Source organism: Hippopotamus amphibius, chromosome 2 (assembly GCF_030028045.1).
Source record: "Hippopotamus amphibius kiboko isolate mHipAmp2 chromosome 2, mHipAmp2.hap2, whole genome shotgun sequence".
NCBI classification, from domain to species: Eukaryota; Metazoa; Chordata; class Mammalia; order Artiodactyla; family Hippopotamidae; genus Hippopotamus; species Hippopotamus amphibius.
This window is the reverse complement of record NC_080187.1, coordinates 56973851-56999487: the sequence shown is the minus strand read 5'-3', so window position 1 is coordinate 56999487 and position 25637 is coordinate 56973851. Positions and strand designations below refer to the sequence as shown.

Below are 25637 nucleotides of genomic sequence, written 5' to 3'. Positions count from 1 at the left end.
GGTAAATGTTTAACAACCCTTTCCAGCTTTCTGATATGGGATGAGAGGGACCCTGATTTCTAGCATTTGCTTGTGTAAATATTCCCATCAAGACCAGTCCCCACCACACAGACACGATAGGTGTAAATAACCCCAAGAGCCTACTAAATAGTAAAATGTAGTAAAATAATTAGGAAGTGTCATATGAGAGTTGAGTATTTGTTACCTTTGTTTATAACACACATAATTTAATTGTAAGTTTATATAACTTAATTTTTAATGTCTTTTTTTCCTAACAATCAGCTCACAAAATTCCTGAAAAACTTAACAATCAGTTCTTAAAAACCAGTACAAGCTAGCTCCAGCAACCACAGCCTATGAGTGAAAGAACATCAGAGCATCTTTAGGGAAAGATTAAAAAAAAAGAATAGCAGTGAAATTTTTTTTTTATTTATAAGATAATATGGAGAAATGTGGGTTTAGATTCTTCTTCATATAAGTTACTACTTCACTATCAAATGATTATACTCAAATAATGCTGGCTAATGGATCAATATCTTTTGCCCCCTAAGCTTGGGGAAATGCTTCATGTTAGATCTCATCTGCTGCAGATTCACAATGTACAGGTAACCCCTGAACAATACAGGTTGGAACTGCGCAGCTCCACTTATAGGTGGATTTTTTTTCGATAGTAAATAATACAGTACAACACAATCTGTGATTGGTTGAATCTGTGGCTCAGAACCTCAGGTGGGAGGAGCTGCATGCATGAGGGTGGCCTACAAGTTACAGGTAGATTTTTAGCTGTGTGGAGGGAGGGTGCCCCTAACCCCAGCGTTGCTCAAGAGTCAACTGTATATTTTTTAAAATCACACAATAGGACTTCCCTGGTGGCGCAGTGGTTAAGAATCCACCTGCCACTAACGCATGAAAAGATGCTCAACATCACTAATCATTAGAGAAATGCAAGTCAAAGCCACAATGGGGTATCACCTCACCCTGGTCAGAATGGCCATCATCAAAAAATCTACAAACAGTAAACGCTGGAGAGAGTACAGAGAAAAGGGAACCCTCCTGCACTGTTGGTAGGAACCTAAATTGGTACAGCCACTATGGAAAATAGTATGGAGTTTCCTTAAAAAACTAAAAATAGAACTACCATATGACCTAGCAATTCCACTACTGGGCATATACCCTGAGAAAACCATAATCTGAAAAGAAACATGTACCACAATGTTCACTGCAGCACTGTTTACAATAGCTAGGATATGACAGCAACCTAAATGCCCATCAACAGATGAATGGATAAAAGAAGATGTGGCAGATATATACAATGGAATATTACTCAACCATAAAAAGGAATGAAATTGAGTTATTTGTAGTGAGATGGATGGACCTAGAGTCTGTCATACAGAGCGAAGTAAGCCAGGAAGAGAAAAACAAATACCACATGCTAACTCATATATATGGAATCTAAAAAGTGGTGCTGATGAACCCAGTGACAGGGCAAGATAAAGATGCAGGTGTAGAGAAGGGACTTGACGACAATGGGTTGAGGGGTGAAGGGGAAGCTGGGACCAAGTGAGAGAGTAGCATTGACATATATACTCTACCAAATGTAAAATAGATAGCTAGTGGGAAGCTGCTGCATAACGCAGGGAGATCAATTCCATGACTGATGATGACTTAGAGGGGTGGGATAGAGAGTGTGGGAAGAAGTCGCAGGAGGGAGGGGATACAGGGATATATGTATAAATACAGCTGATTCACTTTGTTCTACAGCAGAAACTGGCACAACAGTGTAAAGCAATTATACTCCAATAAAGAACTTAAAAAAAAAAAAGAATCTGCCTGCCAATTCAGGGGACGTCAGTTTGAGATCCCACATGCCTTGGAGCAGCTGAGCCCACATGCCACAACTACTGAGCCCATGTGTCACAACTACTGAAGCCGATTACCTAGAGCCTGTGCTCTGCAACAAGAAAAGCTACCACGAGAAGCCCATGCACCGCAACAAAGAGCAGCCCCCGCTCACTGCAACTAGAGAAAGCCTGTGCATAGCAATGAAGACTCAACGCAGCCACAAAAAAAAATAAATAATCACACAATATAGAACCCTTTTACACCCTGTGTTCTCCAACATTTTTGACTGTAGAATCCTTCCTCCCCCACCCCCACAGAATACTTAATATCTTGGGGAAACCAGGTTGAGGAACGGTGCTCTTTGGATATGCTGTAAGTAGCCTGCCCCTCAACATTTGCTGTTAATAATTTCCAGCAGGCATTTTACAGCATGTTGATATGCTTACAGATATGCGAAATCAGTGATTCTCAGATTTGACTGCACATCAGATTCATCAAGAAGATTGACTGATTTATAAAAACTATATATATATATTTAAGGTATACAGCATGGCATTTTATATAGAGAGAGTGAAATGATGACTACAGTCAAGCTAATTAAGGTATCCATCTCCTCGCATAGTTACTGTTTTGTGTGTGTGTGTGTGTGTGTGTGTGATGAGCGCACCTGAAATCTGCTGTCTTAGCAAATTTTCAGTACGTCATAAATATGGTATTACTGACTATAGACATCATGCTGTGTATTACATCTATAAAACCTTGGAAGATCCCACATGCTGAGGAGCAACTAAGCCTGTGTGCCAGAACTACTAAGCCCATGAGCAGCAGCTACTGAAGCCCATGTGCCTAGAGCCGGTGCTCCGCAACAAGAGAAGCCACTGCAATAAGAACCGTGCGCACTGCAATGAAGAGTAGCCCCTGCTCCCCACAACTAGAGAAAGCCCATGTGTAGTAACAAAGATCCAATGCAGCCAATAGAAAATAAATAAATACTTTAAAAAAAATTTCTTCTTCCATTGACAGATTCTAAGATTTGTTTCATATCTTGGCTGTTGTGAATAATGTTGCAATGGACATGAGAGCACAGGTTGTCAAATCCAATAGAATCTTGGCCGCATTGATGGAAATACAGTTTGCAGAAGAGGGCAAGTAACAGTTTTACTCAGATGGGTCATTGCCAGGCCTGAATCATTATATTTAGTTCTGGGCATCATAGGATGCATTTGGAACACTTAGACTATGTGCAGAGGATACTGACTGAGACAACGCATTGATACATAGTTCAAAGCTGGATCAAGGAAGGCAGCTTTGAAGAAGCTAAGTTGATTATTGTGGAGAAGAGAAAATTTGGGAGACATGGTTATATCCAATATCTAAACCGCTTTTGTGTTCATGTTGAGGAGGTCCCAGATGGGAGAGCCAGAGTCCGTAGAATAAAGCTGCAGTGAGGTACATTTCTGTACAACACAGGAAAGAATGATTTAGTGATTAGAGCTATCTAAAAGTAGAATAGATTTTAGTCTTTGGTTAGTTGGAAGTTTTTTTTATATTAATTAATTAATTAATTTATTTATTTATTTTTGGCTGCATTGGGTCTTCATTGCTGCACGCAGGCTTTCTCTAGCTGTGGCGAGCAGGAGCTACTCTTCATTGAGGTGTGTGGGTTTCTCATTGCAGTGGCTTCTCTCGTTGTGGAGCACAGGCTTTAGGGCTTCAGTAGTTGTGGCACATGGGCTCAATAGTTGTGGCTCACGGACTCTAGAGCACAGGCTCAGTAGTTGTGGCACACGGGCTTAGTTGCTCTGTGGCATGTGGGATCTTCCTGGACCAGGGCTCCAACCCATGTCCCCTGCATTGGCAGGCAGATTCTTAACCACTGTGCCACCAGGGAAGTCCAGTTGGACGTTTTTAAGCAATGGCTGAAGGAACACTGGAGGGCATCTTGAATAAGGAATTCAAGTATCTGTTGAGAGAAATGGGCTAGTTAGTGCCTCAGATTCCTTCCAACTTTGGGCCTATACATTTCTGTTATTTAGGTGTAAAACACATACTGGTATCATAGCTAAATGCAAATGCCACCTTGAAGACCTACAGCATGGAAACAGACATTTCAAACAAATAGGCCTTTTGAATAATACTTTGTCTACATTACAGAGCATTTATGATCATTTAATAAGCAACATTGAAAATAGATTTCAGAGATAATGTTTAATTTCATAAAGTTTGCATTTCACACAAAAGAGATTTCAGGTTGTACTCATATATTTATAGATTATACCTCCCTTGAAAGCATAAGACAAGACTTTTGGTTGCAGTTTATAAACAGAAGGTAATGGTGTGAATTCACTAATCTTTTCTTCATGTTTAAATATGCATAATGTTAAAAGACCAAAACAAAAATATTTCTTGGTTTTAGGGTAAAACCATGGATTAAACCACATCTGTGTATACAGTTATAATGGACTACAATATTTACTTTAATGTGGGAAATCTATAACATAGACATTATCATCATGCTCTACTACCAGCATTAGAATGGACTTTTAAAATTATTTATTCTTTTCCCTAATATACATTGATTATAGAATATTTGTGCATTCCCTTTGTATTTTCTGCTCTACATATCTTGTGTAGGTTTGTTGCACTGCTTGTGGTCATATTACATCTGTATTTTGTATCCTGTTCCTAAAGCACAAGCAATTTCCTGTTTTCACAAATGTTTGACTACATAATAATCCTCCTGGTGGATTCACTATTGTTTTTCTTAAATACCTGCTAGTGTAGGGTATTTTGGTGATTTGATAGTGAGTTCTACACCTTGAACATTGTGGGATGAATTGTCATTCTAGTCTAGACTCTGCAGAGTTTTGGGAAACTGTCTTCCAGGCCAAATTTATAGGTATTAAGAAATTATGTAAAAAAAAAAAAAAAGAAATTATGTAAAAAACTGACATCTGCTTATAATATTCCCCGTAAAAAACCCTTGAACTTGTTCCATATCAGAAAGCATGGCTCTGATGGGTTTGCCAGAGTTTTAAACCATATCATTTTCCTTTTTTAAAATTTACTTTATTCAAGTATAGTTGATTTATAATGTGTTAATTTCTGCTATACAGCAACGTGATTCAGCTGTGCATATATCTACATTCTTTTTCATATTCTTTTCCATTATGGTTTGTCACTGGATATTGAATATAGTTCCTAAACCATATCATTTTCTAATCAGGGACCTCTCTTATTTTTATTTTTATTTTATATATTTATTTTTTGGCCTCACCACATGGCATTCAGGATATTAGTTCCCTGACCAGGAATGAACCTGTGCCCCCTGCAGAGGAAGTGCAGTGTCCTAACAACTGGACTGCCAGGGAAGTCCCAGGGACCTCTCCTTTTACCTTTGAGTTGATGGTTCTTCCTAGACACCCCAATTTCTAACTGCCTAGAGGAGAAGAGCATCTAAATAGTGCCACTTCTATTTACTGTGGAGGAGGTTTGTGTTCATCTTAACTCCAAGGAAAAGGACAACTTTCAAGTGATTCTCCTCTCATCATACAACATTCTTTAAAAAGTCTTCTTGCAAAAACCCACGGGTGAGTCCCATTAGCTCTGTTCTGCTGGTGAGATTGTGGGTGTCCTTAGTGCCTCTCAGCTCAGATTGGAAACAGAACACCTCCAGGCCTTATAGACTCTATAGGACCTCATCAAGAAAACCCAGAGGGAATTTTCCTCTTGGTGTGCCTAAGCTGGATCCAGTTCTGCTGGGAACTATTACTTTGTGCATCTTACATGTGGTCACGTGTTGAAATTCTGGCTCAGACTCACATGGGAAAATGCTTGCATAATAGCATGTGGTTCGTGTGGGTGAGGGAATGGTGTTCTATGGGAGTCTCTTGGATAATATGTATTTAGGGACAAAGGACCAGTTAAGTAGTGGGGATGACTCTATATATGCAACTTACATCTTATAAACAACTTACATATTCATTTGCTAGGCAATCAAGCATTGCCTAACAAATGTAGATCGGCATGGCCAAGATAATTTGTAAATTGCCTTTCTTCCAGGATTAAGAAGGGTGAGTGAAAATATTTATGATATGGTAAGCGATAAGGAGCCAACATGTCAGTGGTTTTCTTCCCAAACCAGAGATTTATTCATTCATCCATCAATCCAACAAATTATGTGGCTGATTATATGGAGGTGAATAAGACATACTTACTATCCTCACAGAACTCAGTCTAGTAACAGACACATATTTAGATAATTTTAACATGGTCTAGCAAGAGAGGAGTGTGTTAGATTTTTGAGACTATTACGGAAAGGCACCTAACATAGCATAAGGTAGGTAGAGAATGGGGAAAATATCAGAGAAGCCTTCCTGGAGGTAGTTATGTCTACATTGTTTTTTATTGTTATTTTTGTTTTTGTTTTTGTTTTAATATGCATTTATTTAGGCTGGGCCAGGTCTTAGTTGTGGCACATGGGAACTTCAACGCAACATGCAGGATATTTTTAGTTGCGGCATGTGCACTCTTAGTTGCGGCACATGGGATCTAGTTCCCTGACCAGTGATCGAACCAGGGCCGCCTGCACTGGAAGTGTGAAATCTTAAATGCTGGACCACCAGGGAAGTCCCCACAATGGTTTTTTCAGTTTGTTTGTTTTTTATAAATTTATTTATTTATTTATTTATTGGCTGCATTGGATCTTTGTTGCTGTGCACAAGCTTTCTCTAGTTGCAGCAAGCGGGGGCTACTCTTTGCTGCAGTGAGTGGGCTTCTCATTGTGAAATGGAGCAGGACCCTATGGTCCTTGCCCCCTCCACCCCCCCATATCCTCAGCCTGCCTTTTGTCTGTGGGAAAACGTTAGCCAAAGAATAAGTTTAATCAAAGAAGTGAGAAAATGCAGAAACAAAGGAAAACAATCAAAGGAGACCAAATAATAATAGTTTAGTCATTAAGCATAGTCAAGGACCTTTAGTTCCTTCTCAAAGGCTATAGATAATTTCTGAGCCATATCCTGTGAGCTATCTTATAGATATTGAAACCCCCAGCAGGTGGAAGAAGTTAACTACATGATGACCAGGCTGTAGCTATGACATAAGCTGCCACAATTCTGAGAACTCGCCTCAAAGGAATGGAAACAAACCAACCCTGGAACTGAAGATTAACTGTACCTAAAACAATCAAGATGACGCTGGTCAAACCACCGATGACCAATTTCAAGATGACTGTCAGAGCTGACTGTATGGTTTCTGCATGTAGCCCCCTCCTTCTGTCTATAAAAGCTCTTGCCCCCCAATTGTGGTGGTGGGGGGGAGTCATCCTTTGGACAGGTGTCCACCCCCACCCCCCCAGTTGCCAGCAGCCAAAATAAAGCAAACTTTCCTTTCCACCAACCTGGCCTCTTTATTGGTTTGTGAGTGGCAAGCAGCCAGACCTCACCTTTGGTTACAACTGTGGTGGCTTCTCTTGTTGTGGAGCATGGGCTCTAGGAGCGCAAGCTTCAGTAGTTGCAGCACATGGGTTCAGCAGTTGTGGCTCGAGGGCCCTAGAGTGTGTGGGCTTGAGTAGTTGTGGCACATGGGCTTAGTTGCTCCACAGCATGTGGGATCTTCCCAGCCCAGGGATCGAGCCCGTGTTGCCTGCATTGGCAGGTGGATTCTTAACCACTGCATCACCAGGGAAGTCCCCTACATTGGTTTTTAAATAATCAGAAAGTGTTTTGTTGGCTGACGAAGGAAAGAGGAATGGGCAGGTAGGAATCTTGGGGTGTGGGTGGGGTGAGTGGATGTGATATTCCGAGAAAGAGAGTGTCTGCCAAGGCATGGAGGGAACACAGAATTAAGACATATTCAGGCAGTGCTTTTTTTGGAATGTTTATTGACATCTGTAGAAATGTTGCATAGGCAAGTAGAGGTATGTGTCTGCAGTTTCAGGGCAAGGACAGAGCTGGAGGTCTAGGTTTGGCAGTCACTGGTAAATACATCGTATTTACATCTGAAAGTATCTGTAAATACTAAGAGCTTGCCTAGAAGAGTGTGAAGTTAGAGAAAAAAAGCCAAGGAGACAGATCGCCTTAATATTTAGAGGGTGGTCTCGGAGGAGGAGCCAGAAAAGGAAACTGAAAGGGATGCCTAGAAAGTTTGGGGGGAACCAATAATGTGTCAAGAAAAAAACGGGTCTCATTAAGCATGGGGTGATCAGCAGCCTCAGATGCTTTGAGGAAGTAGAAAATAAGAAAACCAAAGAAGTGCCTATTGGATTTGGTGACCTGGAGATCGTTAATGACAGAATCTGTTTCTATGAAGCTGCAGGGACAGAGCTATAGTGCAGAGGATGAAAGACAGAACGTAAGCATGGGGAGATGAACAAGAGCAACTCTTGTCTTTGGGCTAATGGGCCTTCTGGCCTCTCTTCCTAAGTGCCATTCAAAGGAAAGGGAGGCAGTTTGTGGTCCACTGAAATGACTGCCCAGGGTCAAAAAGTGCCAGGTCATTCATACCAGGGCTCCAGGGGACACTGATCCTTGACCATTAGGCTCATCTCAGCTTCCACAGGCACGTGGTAGTTTCAAGGCTCTCTATAATGTTCTTAGGACAGCACACAGCACATAGTCAGTGCTATATGAACTTTGTTAAAATTATCCCAGTTTCTAGGCAAGCTTTATTGGTGTCTGAGAAGAACAAATCATTTACGTAGACCAAATCATTTTTCAGGAAGCGTGACGACACAGATCTTACACATGGCAACAACTGGTGCATAAAAAAGAAAAATGACTTGTGTATAGGGGTACCGTCCTCTGATGATCTAGTCTCTCTTTTTTCTGGTTAAGGTTTTTTTAGGGAGTCTAGGGTTGAGCTATCAAACAAGGGTAGAGAACATGAAAAGGAAAACAAAGAGTAAAGGCATATTCAGAGAAATACATTTATGAAATCAACCAAAATAGAAGTCAGTACAGCACACACTGCATCAAAGTTTTGTATTTTTTAGGGGGGATTTTTATTTTTGGTTGTTCATTGGTTAAGTGAGAAATATTAATGTAGAAATGGAGAAATAATAATACAACAGTGCAGCTGTTCAATGTTGAGGAATTTTGAAACTTGTTTCATGTCCACCAGCTCTGTAGATCAAGCATAAGGCAGAAAGTGGAGATAATGGAGAGGAGGTGGAAATAATCGTGAACTTCTCCTTGGTCTCTGAATGCTTCATGACTCCTTTCTGCTCAGGGTCAAACCTTGGAATTTTTTTTTTTTTCAATTTTCACAGTTTTATTGGGGGCCATTGGGGAAGGCACCTGTCCCTGTCATCGGAGGAGGAGACCACAGTTTCTTCAGGCACTCCAAGCTTGGGCCTCAGGGGTCCTGGGGGTGGCTGGGCACATCAGGCATGTTCCAGTCATCTGGGAGGGGCACTGGGTAGTTGTAGGGTGTGGCCTGGTTGATCATGATGGAGTACTTGGTGTAGAGGCTGAGTGCAGGCAGAATAATAGCGAGCCCCTTCCCCCCCACCATGGTGAAGGATGCCACTAGCCCCGGCTCCTTGGCCCAGACATTCTTGAGGAAGGAGGTGATTCTCCTGGCCATCCTGGTTTCTCAGCAGCCAAATCCTGGATATTTTCACAGGTGTTTTTCATGTGGAAAATGTGGTTCTCTATCTCATAGTAGTATTGTGGAGCTTACTGGAGATATGTAAAGTGTACGGTATATGGTGACTGCATCGTTAGTGCATCTTTGAAAGAAGTAGACATCCCCTCTTGGCTGATGACTGGTGTTTCCAGTTTATTTTTTTCCCTATACCTTTTAACTCCACTGAAGATGCTTTCAATACAAATTTAATAGTAACTACAGCTAACGTTGATCATGTACTCAAATTAAGTCGTTTAATCTTCGCAACAATCCTATAAGGTAGGATTGTTACCCTCACCTCGTGTGTGGAGTCAGCATTTCGCAGCCTGGCTTCAGAGCCCAGCTCTTCACTACTGTTTCTGCACTTTTGGTCAGATAGACCTGGGGCACCCTTTCGGGTGTATTCTGCCACTAGCAAGCTTAGTTTTCTTTTTTGAAACCACGCTTAACTGCCTTCATTTGCCAAGGGCTCTCACCTCAGTTCCCAGGCTCACGAGAAGGTAATTTAATTCACCCAGATGGCACCAGCCCAGCTACGTCCTCCTCAGATCCGCGAACTTTCACCTTGGCAGAGCAACGAGTCTGCACCACCGTCCTTCATTTCATTGGCCTCGGGGCTGCCCCACAGTGGCATTATTTTAAGTAGCAATACAGAACGGGTATTCTCTAAAAAGACACAGGACCCCACCAGTCCCTACGAGCCAGCACGTTAACCGGACCACTGAACCGGCCCCACAGTCCAGGCACTGGCGCGAGGGCGTGGGCACAGATATGCAGCAGGACCTCGGACTAGGACGGGCAGGGCAGGCACAGGGGGCACGGCCAGAGACAAGCAGCGCGGGCCAGGCCTGCGGGGACGCGGCAAGCGAGGAGCGGTGGGAAAGGGCGGGGCCAAGGGCCCGCCGGTCCTCTCCCCCGCCCCTCCCCCTCCGCTCCCCGCCCCAGCACTAGCCTCGCCCCGCCCCGCCCCTCCGGCCTAGCCCGGCGGCTCCGCCCTCCGGGTGACGTCACTGGCCAGGCCAGCCGGCGCCATTTTGAAAGTGGAGTCGCCTGCTCTGCCGCTGCCGCCGCCGTCGCTGTCGTAGCCGCCGCCGCCGCCGCTGCTGGAGAAAGAGCAAGAGTGGGGAAGCCCCAGAGTGAAATCCACCATCCCGCCGGCTGGTCTGCCCGCCCCTCCTTCCTTCTTCCCCGACCCCCGCCCCCTCCCCCCACAGGTGCCATCCGCCGCCATCCGCCCTCTCTACCCCCCCATCCCCAGGTGAGGGGGGTGAGTTCAGGAAGCGGAGACCCCGAGGAACCCAGCAGGGTCACCATTTGCAGCGCAACATGGCAGGTAAAGGAGAAATCACCCTCTCCACTGACAAGGCACCGCTTCCTTCCTCCTCCCTGCATCACCCCCTAGCGACCGCCTGCGCCTCTCGGAGAGCCACCGGGCGCCCCTCGGATTTCAGGGAATTGGTCGGGTGGGGTGGGGGCGGGGAGGGTTCTGGGGAGGCTAGTGGTCGCTGTGGTTTCGAAATGGCTTTTAAAATGAGGGCTGGAGTCTGGGCATAGGTGGGGGTGGGGTGTGTGCCGGCGAGCCGAGGGGTAAGGCGTGGGTGGGGCGGGGTGGGGGCGAGTGCCGATTTGTCCCTGAGGCTCCGGAGCCCGGTGCAACCTCCGCCCCCGCCAACCCCCAACCCCCCGGGGGGCTTTTCTGCGGCTCTTCCTTCCTTTAATTCCTATTTTTCTCCCCGCTGCAAGTCTTCTTGGGTGTTTCTACAAAAAAATATATTTTGCACTGAGAAGGAGGAGTGCTTTACAAGTTAAAATACAATGGGGACATATGTGTATTTCTTTCCACTGTAGGTATGTATAGTTTTGAGACTGTAAGCCTGAATTATTTTTTTTTTTGGTCTAGAACCACCTCCCTTTCGTTTCTTACCCTTTAGGTCCAAAGAGTGTAAGGCCTCTCATACAGCAGGATGCGTGAAAAATGTAATTTAAACTTTCCGTTTTGCGTGTTAGCTTTTGTGCAGATGTCCTTTTCCCAAAAGGGTTTCATGGAGTTAGTTAAAATAGTTGTGGAGTTCAGAGATATAAATAGCCAAGGGGAGAGAGATTTAGGTAAAAGCTTGCGGGGGGTGGGGGAGATGCAGAGAGAAAACCAGGTTGGCATATTTAGCAAGGAATGGAGGTGAAGGAAGAGAAAGGTAATTGCTTCGAGGATTATTTTTGTACATTTTGGTGTTGCCAAATATCTTCCTTCGTCTTGTAGAATCAGTTCTCAATCTAGATTCAGTTTCTTTCTTTATAGATCCAGGACATTTCTCCCTCCGTGCTTGGAAGTGAGACAGAAACATTGAGGGACTAAACCAGTTTTCCGTGCTTTTATCAATATTTAGATAGATAATTAAACCTGTAAAAAAGTTAATACGTTGGATTGACTTAGGGTTTGCTATGAATAAGTTGCTTTTTGGCCTTGTTGAATACTTAAGTGAAATTAAAATTGTTTTGCACAGGATGATGACAAATGAGCAAAATTAATTCTTCGCAGGGTCCTTTGGATTCTGAGGGACTAGGTGAAAGGAGGCAAAACAAGCTTCCTTTGGCAGTCTCTTCACCAACATTCAATTCAGTTTCTTTTCCTCTCTGTCTGGAGCCAGTGATTTGCTGGTAATGAACTGCAAAGAAATGGGTGGTGAGGTTGTGTCTGCTGTATGTGCGCTGTGGTGATAGGGTTCATATGAATCATTGCTCCTCACCCAGGCAGTAATGTTCCTGAAGTTTTCTCTTCGATCCGTGTTTTATGGTAGCTTAACCTTGTTAACTCTTCTGCAGCCTTTTGTACCCTTAAAGGAAAACTCTCTAACTTTTGGTATTTACTTTTTTCTGGTAGGTCTTGCTTGAAGTAAGGCTTTCACAGTATTTGAGGGGAAGGGAAAATGGAAGGGAAGTTTTGATCTCCTGTACAGTGGTACCGATAGTATTTACATGGCCTTTAAATATTTCAGACCTGGAATCTCTCTCTCTTTTTTAATGCGGTACCAACTATTGGGGACTAACCTTTTTTCAAATTAGTGCTCTGGGGTGGTGGTTGTATGTGTGGGCAGTACTAGGCTGTTAGTATCATGCCAACCATGGATACCATCACTGTGTTTATGAGAGTAAACATGAACAGAACTCAGTTTTAATTGGTATGTTTTCTTTTTCCAGGAGCTGGAGGAGGGAATGATATTCAGTGGTGTTTTTCTCAGGTGAAAGGAGCAGTAGATGATGATGTAGCAGAAGGTAAGAAAGCATTTAATAATGCAAAATTTGGATATGGAATCTTTTCAAAATCTCTGTTGCTGAAGGATTTCCTTTCATCTGAGTCTGTTCTAGTTGAAGAATGTTTTATGTTTCTTGTCCAAGCAGTGGAAGTCACCTTTCTGGAAGATAGTCTTAAATCTTTTATTATTTATGCCTTCTTTTATTATTGCTTTTTCCTAAATAAAATAAGGAGCACTAGATGGTGATATATATAAAATCGTCACAAGAGAAATCTAAGGTCAATGTGGTAAAGGTGTCCTTGCTGTATAAATTTCATGTACAAATAAGTGGTGATGCATTTTCATGGTTGTACACCATTTTTAGATAATTTAGTTGAAATAGGTGCCATCAACATTTAGCTCAGAAATATTCTTGATAGCATCTTTCATTTTTGAGGGGAAATTTTTAGCTTTTTTGGAACTTGCCTACTTTCAAAGTGCAGTGTTAATTGGCATATTCTGTGAAGAAATGTTCAAATGATGCATCTAATTGTCTTGTAAATATTAATTTAGGTGGATAAGAAAATAAGTGTTATGATATATAGCATGTCTTCTGGAGAGCTTATTCTTGTGTACTTTGAAGCTGGATTTGATCAGTTGAACTGCTTAAGTTCTTTATTTTTCCCCCAAATTTGTTTATTAGTGTATTTAAAAATTCTAAAGTTTTGAAACTTTAGGGTTTTGCATTCATTTGAAATGGTCTGAGATGGAGGAAGTCTTGAGATGGAGGAGACATTATTTTCCATAAAGTAGTTTTATTATTTTATTGTTCAGGAACAGTAGTTTGAATTTTAATAGTATTCTGTGTCTTGAATTACAGTAGGAAGTTTCTAAAACTTGGATACATTAAAATATGTACTTTTTAATTTTCAAAAATTTGTCTAGTGAAAATTTATAAATTAGATTGTATTGTCCTCATAATAAGATCCTATTTCTGAGCTACTGTCAGTGTACTGTTTGTTTTGAAGATTTTTCCAGATGATGGTAGGATGATGGCCTTGTGTTGAGTCAGTTGAACGCTTGGATTTGCTTGTGTCAGTGTCATTCTTGATTAAGTACCTGATCAGTTTGAGTTGTGTGGGGCGCCAGCTGGCATACATTGTACTTCTGATACAGAGCACTCTCACGTTTCTTTCTGTTGAATCCTCATCTGTTTTGCAGATGTGAAACTGGAAGCTTAAATTAAGACTCACTGATGGTCATACAAATAGTGCAAAGCAAGGTTTTCTGGTGAAGCCTGTGGTGGTTGGCTTGTTCAGAGAAATAAATCTTAAGTTCAAGGGAGGAGTCATGTGTCACTCATTTTGTAACTCCATTACCTGTTGAACAGTAGGCGCTCAAATATTGGATCATTAGTTCTGTGCTATTGTGTAATACTCATCAAGTTATGAAAGTACTGTATACTTGAAAAACAGTCCTTTGTTGATTTCCATTTATTTCCTTTATCAAAGGTCTTCTGGGGGCCTCCTAGACGCTAAGCGCTAGGGCTCCACGGTGTCTAGAATATAAACCCTGCCCTGAAGGAGTTCATAGTTCACTTGTTAAACAGGCAAAGACCACATGCATTTTATTTAATCAGAAGAGATGGATGATATCAAACCATATGATAGTTTGTGACATGTATGATGGATCAGTAGTATTCTTCTTGCTAATACTTAATATCTTCATTTTGCTACTGAGTCATTAAATAATTTTCATCTGAGGTGGTTAAATATCACTTTTAACCCACGGTGCATTTCTAGCATCTTAACATGCTGAAGCTTGGTATATATATTTTAATAAAAGCATGACTTAGTCTAGTACCTATGTCTATACAAATGTAATAAGTATAAAAAGCACCCAGTTTTCAAATTATGCAGCTTTAATTTGGGTTTTTTGCATACTGTAGTTTGCATATCATAATCTATTATGTTTATTTTACTAAGAGAAGGTTTACTTTTCTGAAAAAAAAATGAGGTTAATACATTTCCCCCTTGGTTTAGATTTTAATCTCTAAACGGGTTACATCTCACTGGTTGAGCTTTAGTTTAGCTTTTCTGTTAAGGATCCATCCCAGGTTCTTTTCCATCAAAGGCTCCAAATTATCTTTCCCCTCCTACACACAGTCAGCTGTCTTGGCATACCCTTTTTACTTCTGTAATGCTTTAATCTTCTTTCCATACCCACTTTCACCTTGGTTAAGGTTCTCAGTATCTTTCATCAGGATTGCTGTAACTTCCTGAATGATTCCCTGCTTCTTGTCATATGTTTTGCTTCTCAGTTGATCTTAAATGCCGTCCCTGTTTTATTTTCCTCAGAATCTTTAGTGGTCATTGTATCCAGAGGCTTATGAATCACATTCAGATATTTTAGCCTAGAATGTGAGACTTCTTATCTGGCATGGCCCCTACTTCTCTAAGTTTATTTTGTAGTGTGGTTTACGATCCAGCTAAATGGATACTGTTCTTCAAACAAGTCCTGTACACTCTTACTTTGGGGGTCTTTGGGGTTGGTTTGTTGGTTTGTTTGTTTTGCTGTTCCTACCTTGGAATGCCTGACACTCCTCCCACAGTTCTCTTATCAGAATTGTATTTATCCTTCAAGTCACACCTGTAACCCTTTTACTCATCTCCTTTTTCTGGAAATATTTAAAAAATCTTCCTTCATAGCATTTTGTATGTATAATGTTTAGTATCCCAAACCTCTTCTGTTGTACTTAGTGCAGGACAACTGTATTTTTGTGCTTTATGTGGGACATTCTATATCTAAACTGCTATGCTTAGAACAAAGCCTGCAACACAGCAGGTGTTCAATATTTATTGAATGGAGGAATGAAAGTTTACTATTGTAAGATTATGACGGGGGACAAAGATGGGTGAACGGTAGGATGACTGAGACATACTTTTGGCAATTACAAATGTATTTACTTGGCAGCTTTGTAAGTGAATTGATGGTATATAGCGGTATAAGAGAAAGAAGTGTGGAGACTTTGGGTTTCTATCCTAGTGACAGACTAATATATGTCACTTTGGGTAAGTACTCCTTGAGTTCCAGTATGCTTAGCCTTAAGAAAACAGAACTGGATTAGGTGATTTTGGTTGTTCCTTGTACTCCTAATCTTGTTAACTCTCAAAGATGTTTTAGAAAAGAGACAGCACCACATTATTACTACTGGTAAGTTAAATTGTTAGACTCTCTGGGGGCCTTAAAGTAAGACAGTGGAGTTAGTTACTCAAGGCTCAGAATTTTTCCTTAAACACATTACAGAACTAAGACAGAATTTTGACATCTGATCAGATACTCTCTTTGTCCTTTGGCCCATGTAGGCCCTTCAGGACAGTTACAGCCTGTGTTTGGGCACTTATTCTATGCACATGGCTCTTCAGGAACTTTAAGTAGTGTTTACCTTTGATGTAACTACTTGTCTGGGAGAAGGGACTTGTCTGGGGCACTAAAGTCCCTATCACTCACATATTCTCATGTCATGTAGTTTTTGTTTTAACCATAATAGTAGCAGTAATAACGTTTTATCATATCCTATACTTTTAATTTTTCCTTTATTGGTATCAATTCTCTCATGAGACAGTAGGTTAGAGCACAAACTCCATGGTTTGAATCCTACCCAGTCACCTACTAGCTGTGTGATCTTGGTCAAGTTAACTCAACCTCTTTGTGCCTGTTTTCTCCCTCTATAAAATGAGGATGACAGTAAAACCTGTTTTATGTTGTTTTGATGATTAAATGAGTTCATATTCCTAAAACAGAAACCCAGTACGTAATAAGATTTTAGCTATTGTTATTACTTGAATATTCATGATGAGTAAGTGAGAGTAGGAGAATGAGGAAACTGAGCAATTGTCTTTAAAGGCTACTAACAACTTCTCAGCAGCCAAAGTGAGGAAAATGGTATGTGTATGTTTTATACATGTTCTTTGATTCCAGTAATATAAAGTTCAAGAACATTTAGAGTTAAACCATAGGTTTAGAGACACATGTGAAGCTCCTAAAACTCTAAGGAATAGCTACAAAGTAATTACTATAAAAGCTGGTTAGTGGTTATCTTTTAGCAGTGGGAGGGAGTTGTGATTGCCAGAGGTTCTGGGAAGGCTCATGGGATGGTGAATTGACCTGGATGGTGGTTGTACAGATGTTTGTAATAACTGAGTAACCTGAACATTGTTGTTTTGATTTCGATTTTCTATATTTGTTAGATTTTACGATAAAAAAGATTTTTAAAAAATCCAATATTGTACTAAAGAGTTTAGAGTGAAAAATGGCAGTCGCTTCCACACTCACTCTCTAATCCTCCCTAGTCCTTCTAAAAGCAGTGATGTTGAACTCTTCTTCTAGCTGTATTCCCTTGGGCTTAATTACCTTTTTTTGTGAATAAAATGGCATTTCTATTTCTTGTCAGTTTTAGATGTTTCCAATTGACTTCCTTCCCAGGTAGATGAAGATTAAGCTGTTGATTTTATTGTCCCTATGCTCCAGTGTTACATCACATGTTATGGTTAAATTAGAAGTCAGTGCTTAGGTTGTTATAAGGAAGCAAATGTTTGCTACAGAGCCAGTATTACTCTACAATGTTGCTCATTTCTTATGTATCCATTTTCCTTGAAGCTAATAATTGCCTGTTTTTTAATTTGCCTGGTTCTTTTTGAATTTTTTAAAAACTTCGTTACAGAGATTTTGAACATTACAGGAAGACGGTGGAATAGTATAATGAACTCCCATTACCCAACATCAACATGTAGCCAGTACTGCACCATTTATACTGGCATCACTTGACTCCTTGCCAGTGCTTTGTTATTTAGTAACAGAAATATTATTGGTTTTGTTTTTAAAATCTAGATTCAACAAACTAGAAAACCAAGTTTATCATTTTACTGTGAAATAGTAAGGAATTTTTCCCAATGATTTTTTTGCAGTAGCAATTCTGATAATTTGTTCAAATTTTACTTGTGAAAATAAAATTATTAAAAATTCAAATACATGAGGATAATCTGTGTAATTTTGGGTAGAAGATAAGGAAAAATTATTAACCAATATGGTTATTTTAATGCAGATTTTCACTATTTAATATTAGGTATTAAATAATAAATTTTTATTATTTTCATTAATTAATGCAAGTATAATTTTTTTCATCTCCGTATTTGACATTCTTAAACTTTCTTTCATAGGATATTATTTTAGGGTATGATTTTATTACATGAAGCCACTGAAACTTGGATCCAAATGTATTGCATCTTTTCAACACTGCTTCCTGTTTATTTTTGGACTTATACTCGTGGACTGGTTCTTGGAAAAAAATTTTCAGTGGGAGAGTCTAAATACTCTGCAAATAAGGACATAAATAAAATTTGAGAAACAAATAATCTTTGGGGTATCACACAGAATTCGAGGGTTTTAAATCCATTCAGTGTGTTTTATGCTGCACTATAAACAGGACTTAAGATCATTTGTGTTCTTTATTTCTTGGAGTAGTGTGCATGTTAGATTTAGGCACTAGGGTCAATTAGCAGAGAAAAATAGTAGGACCACATTTTTGGCAGATTTCAGAATATTGACACATCAGCTGTATTCCACCACTTAATGACTCATAGCAAAGGTCTTACTTAACATTCTTACCTTGTATCCCAAGTAACACTTCTTTCACTAGCATTAATACTGACAGAAGTCTGGTACTAATACAGTACCGTCACTTAAAGTAGTGTAACTTTGCCCATTAAATAACATGAATGACCATATTTATCTAATATTAGGCAGTATCCTTGTTTTCTTTTAAGATACTAAAAATTGTTTCTTACTCCTTTATTGGTAAAAAAAAAAAAATTGCAAGAGATAATGGCATTGAAAGTAGCTGACATTTTGTCTCAGATTACTAAAATAAACCAAAAGTTACACTTAGGTACTCTTTTAGTGAACTATGTTTTAAAATTATTGAGAATTGTAGAATAAGCAGAATGATGAGAGACTGAAACAAAGAATTTATTTTATTAAATCAGTAAAAAGATTACCGTATATTATGTATTTATACGTCTATATTTGCCTCGTTTAGTTGAGTTGCAGGAAGAAAGGTAAAGTTTATTCTAAGCTTCTTATGGTGTTAAATAGGAAAATTAAAGGGTTGAAGATAGATGTTTTAGTTAATACCCTCAACTTCAATCTTTTTTCCCTTCTCTTACCTTATAATGGAAATCAAAATTGAGTAATCAAAGGTCTGCAAGTTGCTTACTTAGTAGAAGGAAAGAGAAGTAAAGTCTGGTAATATATAAATTAGATTTCTCAATTATGTGCCAGGTACTGTTTTAGATGCTTTATATATATTAATTTATTAATCTATGAAGCAAATAGATGGTGTTGTTTTTTCTGTTTGATGGGAAACTGTTAGAAAGGCTAATTTACTAGCTGTATCCCTGAGCAAGTGGTAGATAGAGCTGGGATTCTTACCTCAAACCTTTAAATTTCCCTAACGTAATTTTATTTATTTAAAAACTTGAGCTGCTCCTTTTTAGGTGAAGATGTTTGAGGTTGTTGGAATGTGACTTGTTTAGAGTTTATTTGTAATGCCTAGTAGATTATTGTTGTTTTCAGTAGTTAAATCCAACTTGGAGATTTACTGAACTTTCCGCTAATGAAATTCTTAAGCTAGGACATGTGATAAGGGATTTTTGAACCTTCTGAAGTTGTATGTAAAGTTGTAATGTGTGTGCTTGTACGTAGGTGCATTTTTCTGGTCAGAGGTGTCCGTAACCATTGTCAAAACAGCGATCATTTATTCCATTGCAAAGTGTGGTCTGGCAACCCCTCAACTCTTTCAAAAGGTATCTGAAATTGAAACTGTTTTTATAATAATACTAAGACAATATTTGCCTTTTTCACTATGTTGACATTTGCACCAATGGTACAAAAGCAATGGTGGATAAATCTGCTGGCATCTTAGCATGTATCAAGGCCTTGGCACCAAATGGTGCCAGTAGTCATTGTAGTCCTCATTGTCATATACTGGCAGTTTTAAAATGCCAATTTTACTTAATGTCTTTGATGAAGCAGTAAAAATTAATTTTGTTAAGTCTCTGCTATTAAAAGTCTTGACTCTTGAGTATGTGTGTGTCGAACATTCTGTGTGACAGAATGGAAGGTACACCTAAAACACTTTATAGACCAGAGAGAGTACAGTGGTTGGAGGAGAAGCATTGGTGCAGTTATTTGTTTCAAGCTGAACTAGCTGCTCTTTTCATGGAACATTATTTTTACTAGAAAGAGCTAATGGCAAACTACTCAGATTTGTATATTTGGCAGACATTTTCTCAAATAAATGTGGGCAGTGTTTGTTGCCTATGATAAAATTCGAGCTTTCAAGCAGAACTCAAAAGTTTTGGAAAACATGAATCTCCTCAGCTTGATAACTTCTGAATACTTAAAGATATTTCAGATGAGATCAGTAGTAATATTAATTGCAGTGATTTTTGGTACTGTGTAATGAAATGTGTCAAAATTTGGAATATCTGCATAACTGATTCAGTATTTTACAAATGACCAATGGTTGTAATGTTAAATTATGCATAAGTGAAAGTGTAAGATAGAATATTGAATTTTAATATAACAGACAACTGATATGGTTTCAGATTTCACAAACCTTTAAGAAGCTGTCACGTGTTGAGTTTTGCTGTAGTATCAAAGGGATATCTGTAACTACCTGAAAAGCCTATCATCAAACTATTCCTCTCTTCCCAACTACATACCTGAGTAAGACTGGATTTCTTCATATGTTTAACCTACACAACATAGTGTAGTATGTTGAATGCAGAAGCAATTAAGAAAATCTCAGCATCTTCTGTTAAGCCAAACATTAAAAAGATTTGCAGCAATATAAAACATTGCCATGTTTCTCACTAATTTTTTGGGGGGGGTGAAATAGTCTTTTTTTTTTTTTTTTTTTTTTTTTTAGTTATTTTGTTAATGTGTAGGGCTACTTATTACTTTTTTTTTAATAGATTTATTTATTTATTGGCTGCATTGGGTCTTAGTTGCTGCGCATGGGCTTTCGCTAGTTGTGACAAGTGGGGACTGTGCTTCCTTGCTGTATACAGGTGTATTACAGTGGCTTCTCTTGTTATGGAGCAGGGGCTCTAGGCACGCAGGCTTCAGTAGTTGTGGCACGCAGGCTCAGTAGTTGTGGCTTGTGGGCTTAGTTGCCCTGCAGCATGTGGGATCTTCCCGGACCACTCGAAACCGGTTTCCCCTGCATTGGCAGGTGGATTCTTAACCACTGAGCCACCAGGGAAGTCCCTTATTACATTTTAAAATGAATAAATATTTAAAATTTTAAAATATCTTTGGGGTCCTCAGATTTTAATAGTATAAGGAAATCCTGCCATCCACAAGTGTGGGTGCTTAGTCTGTTAATTTCACTGTACTATTGCTTTAAAAGAATCTCATGAACTACAAGATAAGTGATCAGGAAGAATCATAAAGTGCTGCTTTTGTGCATGCATGTTTAAAACTTTCCTGTGACTTCACATTGTTTCAGCCTATTCCCTTGCTGTTCTTTAGGTACCACGTTAAATCTGACTTAAGTTTTTAGGGCTTTTCCCACTATCTCTGCTGAGATCCAACTATCATTAATACTTAATGTAGGATTACTAAATTCCTTAAAGCCTAGTGTAGTGCCATTTCTGGGTTCGCTGCCTGGTGCTTAGAAATGAGTTGGTGCCCTTGATATGGTGTTTTATTTTGAACTCAACATGTAGCAGTTTGATGTGTTGTTTTTTTCTTGTAAGAAAGGCACAGCATTGGCATGGTAACTATTTCTCAACTCAACTACTAAAAGGAGAAAAGGAGAAGGAACAGTGTTTTTCTTTAAATTCTATTTTAAAGTGCAGCATAATTCTGTTTTTAAATAGTTGCTGAGTTTCCTATTCTAAGTGCAATATCAATTATTTAATGCATAGTATTTTCAGTATTTTTGTGGCTCTTTTTCTACCCTTTAAAAAAAATTGTCAAAGTATGTAGGACTTTTAAAGCTAGCTTTACCAATTTTCCATCCATGTTTAAACATTGAGTTTAAAGTACACAGGTAGTTTTTATTAATATGGACATTTTTAGTTAATGTTAGCTGTAATTGATTAAAGTGTCATCTAGATCTTTGCCTGTGGCATATGTGGAATTCTTGGCAGTTCATTATTGAATGCTTCTGTGTGCCACTATACCAAGGGTCAGCCTCTTGTAATTTTAGTTTCTATAGATTGACTTTCTCTCTGAATGTTCAAATATCAACTGAAATTTTCTTTTCTGAAGTCCTTGAATGATCACTGTTATCCAGTTCTAGGGGGTTCATGGACCAGTGGCGCTATTTGAGAACCTCTGTTTCAGTGTAAAAATTTGTCTATAAGTATATGTCTATATGGTTAATCTGGAGGAGTCAAGGATATTTTATATGGTAATGATAGTTTTTAGACTATTAAAAGGATTTTCTTTCTTAGGAATCCTCTTAGTATTACTGTTCCTGATTTAATGTTAGAGGGATGCATCTTCCAAGATATTGGACTTGACAGCTTTAGTGTATTCCCATCTTAATTTTTTTTAATTGAAAAACTGCTGCCTCTTTAACCATGGGTAAAAAACATTAGAGGAATATATTGGATTTTTACCTAATACCTTGTTTATACTTCATTCAGAAGGAATCTAAATTCTTCTTCAGCAGTGTGTATTAAGAGAGAAACCCAAGTAGGTAAAAGGGATTGGTGGGAACATTTTTTAAATTATTTGAAGATCTGGAACAGTGTTACCTTTTAGAACTTGTCATTGTGGAATTTCAGGTCGGCTGTGTGTGAAAGTGGAAACAGAACATTTTTGGTGTTACCCCATGTCTTTTTTTTTTTTCTTTCCCAGTTTACTACCAGGTGAGAGTCTTGTGAGCCTGGAGTAGGTATGTTTTTAAGATAGCGTAAGAGGAATCTTTGATATTTTCTGTTGGCTCATAGGTTGGGAAGGCTCTATTTAAAGAAAACAAGCTGTTGTAGGCAATCAGTAACGCTTGTCAGATTCCTTATTTAGGGATGCAACACTAAAAAGGTTATTACAAGAATTGGTAGTAGAGAAGGGATTGCTCCTAGTCTTTTTTTTTCTGCTTGACAAGGAGAATTATTTTTTTCTAGCAGCAGAACCACTTCTTTAAGTATTTTTTAGCTCCCTAATATTTTTATGTAGTTTTCATTGTAAAAAACCCCAAAAACATAAAGTTTACCATCTTGACCATTTTTAAGTATACAGTTCAGTAGTGCTAACTGTATTCACATGATTGTGAAACAGATCTCCAGTACTTCTTCATCTTGCAAAACTGAAACTGGACCCATTAAACAAAAACTCCCCATTCTCTCCTCCCCTCTGCCCTGGTATCCACCATTCTGCTTTGTGTTTCTATGAATTTGACTACTTCAGATACCTCGTACATGTTGTATTTGTCTTTCTGTGACTGGGTTATTTCCGTATCCTCAGGGTTCATCTATGTTGTAGCATGTGACAGGATTTCCTTCGTTTTTAGGGTTGAATAATATGCCATTGTATGTATATACCACATTTTGTTTATCATTCATCTTTTGACAGACACTTAGGTTGTCTCCACCTCTTAGCTATTGTGCGCTCCCAGGCTTTTAAAATATAGTTAGGGTTCTGTGGGGAGGAACATCCTAAGTACTTTCTATAAGTGATTGGAGGTGAACGGGAAGAGCCCTAAGCAGAACATGAAAGTATCAGTTTAGAGGATATTAAAGAATACAGATTGGTGCTGCGATGATACAAATCTGTTATCCCAGATTAACAGTTTGAGGACAAGAACGGGGTTACTTTATTTTGTAGGCTACTTCAGGATAAGATTAGGTAAAATCTAAATTTTTGACCAAAATTTCACCTCATTTGTTTTGCAGTTTCTGGTTAAAAGTAGAAAATCCCATGGATTTTATAAGTCACAATTTCATTACTATAAAACTAATAATAAAGACAGTCAGTACATTGTTTTGTGTGTATTTTAATTAGGCAAAGTCCTCAGCATAACAGGAAAATTTAATAACTGCCTTGTATTTCTTTGTAATGAAATTGTAGATAAGGAATGACCAAGGTTGCATTTCTTAACAGTAGTCTTTGAGGTAGACATTATTGTCATTTTTACACAAGGGCAGTGAAGCTCCAAGAAGTTGAGCAATGTTAATCTAAGATTATGAGTTAGTGAAAGTATTCTGCCTACTTGTTAGGCTCCCATGTTGCTTCTGTGTGGTTCAGTTGTTAAAAATACTATTTGATTAAATCTAAATCTCTGGTTTTCATAGGGAGTGGTGCTAAGGTGAGACCCTAGGTATTCATCTAAAAGTCAACAAGTATTTGTTGAGTGCCCAGTATTTTGGAGAATGTGAGGAAAATAGAAGACACAGTTCCTTCATTTGAGGTATATTAAGAAAGGTCAGTTTTATTACAATAAGCATTCTCCATAACACATTGTGGCCTTTGGTATTAACCAGTTCATCTTACCTGGAGATCTTTGACTAACCACATGTAAAACTTTTATAGGTAATGCTGGGATATGAGTAATAAATTATTTCCCCTTTCCCAAGTTGATGTTACTCTGCTTTATATTGAGATGATGTTGTAGTACAAATACTTGTTTGTTCAAAGAATCACATATATCTCAAATCTTTTTTTTTTTTTACTATGAGAAGTCTATATTTATGCTTTAGAGAAACTAGTAGTATGTAACATTAAGTAGTAGTGTTAATTCTGAGGTCTCATAACATGAGCATTTTCCACATTTTTTAAAGAGTTAACTGCAAATAAGCTGTTATCAGTTGGGGGGCCTTTATTCTCTGAAAGTAGATGACAGTTGTCATGGGTGTAGGTTGAAGACATGGAGATATTTGGATATGTTATTTATCGCTATGAGGTTAAGAAAGTGCAATAACGAATAACTAGAAAGAAAACCGCACTATAACTTTTAAGTGTTTTATTTATGTTACTGATGCCTGAGGCCTTATGGAAATAAAGTGAGAGCTAATTGAAGTTATTTGGAGGTTCTTTTACTGTTGGGATATAGTCCTTTAAGTCAGGAATGCTCAGTTATACTCTGGGAGCATTCTGTTATTAACACATACTTGCTAAGCATGTCTCAAGTCTTTTAAAGTCTTTCAGTGGTTTCAAATGGTCGTGAGTTGAATTTACTAATGAATATAACTGGAGATTTCTCCAGGCAAATGTGTGTGGTAGCTTACAAGCCCTTTTGTCTTTTTCCTTTGTATCCTGTGTTTCAAAACCTTCATTTGAAATTTGGCAGTTCCTTAAAAAGTTAAACACTGATTTGCTGTGTAACCCAGCAATTCTGCTCCTAGGTATATACCTAAGAGAATTGAAAACCTGTTTCCACAAAAACTTGTACATGAATGTTTATAGCAACATTACTTGTAATAGCCAAAAAGTAGAAACAAACCAAATGTCTGTCAACTAGTGATGCATAAAGAAAAGATAATATAGCCATATGGTGGAATATTACACAGCCATAGAAAGGAATGAAGTACTGACGCATGCTGCAACGTGGATGAACTTTGAAAACATGCTAAGTGAAGAAGCCAGTCACAGAATCCACATACTACAGAATTCCTTATATATGAAATGTCCAGTGTAGGCAAATATATTGAGACATAAAGTGAATTAGTGGTTGCTAGGGCTCTTGAAGGGTGGAAATAAGGGGAGTGGCTGCCAATAGTACAGCGTTTCTCTAAGGGGTGATGAAAATGTTCTGGGATTAGATAGTGATCATGGTTGCAAAATTCTGTGAATATAGTAAAAACTGCTGAATTGTACACTAAATTTGAAAAAATAATAATAGTCAATAAACTAAAAAATAAACAGGAA

At 38.9% G+C, this 25637-nt stretch overlaps 2 protein-coding genes across 8 annotated transcripts in view; one reads left to right on the top strand and one right to left on the bottom strand.

Annotated features, from left to right (window-relative positions):
- The window catches only part of PPP2R2A (protein phosphatase 2 regulatory subunit Balpha), a 106580-nt gene that overhangs the window by 15454 nt on the left and 65489 nt on the right, over positions 1 to 25637 (top strand). For 2 of the 7 annotated variants that reach the window (XM_057724424.1, XM_057724423.1), the window contains exons 1-3: positions 10745 to 10801; positions 12664 to 12738; positions 19461 to 19561. Coding sequence is in view for 3 of the 7 variants with exons in the window: in XM_057724420.1 (XP_057580403.1) it covers positions 12223 to 12259; positions 12664 to 12738 (112 nt within the window). In the remaining 4 variants the exon portion in view is untranslated. Of the gene's footprint in view, positions 1 to 10483; positions 10802 to 12202; positions 12260 to 12663; positions 12739 to 19460; positions 19562 to 25637 lie in introns of those variants that run through there. The other 5 variants (XM_057724421.1, XM_057724422.1, XM_057724420.1 and 2 more) reach the window with 5 other exon arrangements.
- Positions 9155 to 9426, bottom strand: LOC130846287 (NADH dehydrogenase [ubiquinone] 1 alpha subcomplex subunit 3-like). The gene has a single exon (XM_057724431.1). It carries the CDS (start codon positions 9424 to 9426, stop codon positions 9196 to 9198), a length of 231 nt encoding a protein of 76 aa, XP_057580414.1. The 3' UTR covers positions 9155 to 9195.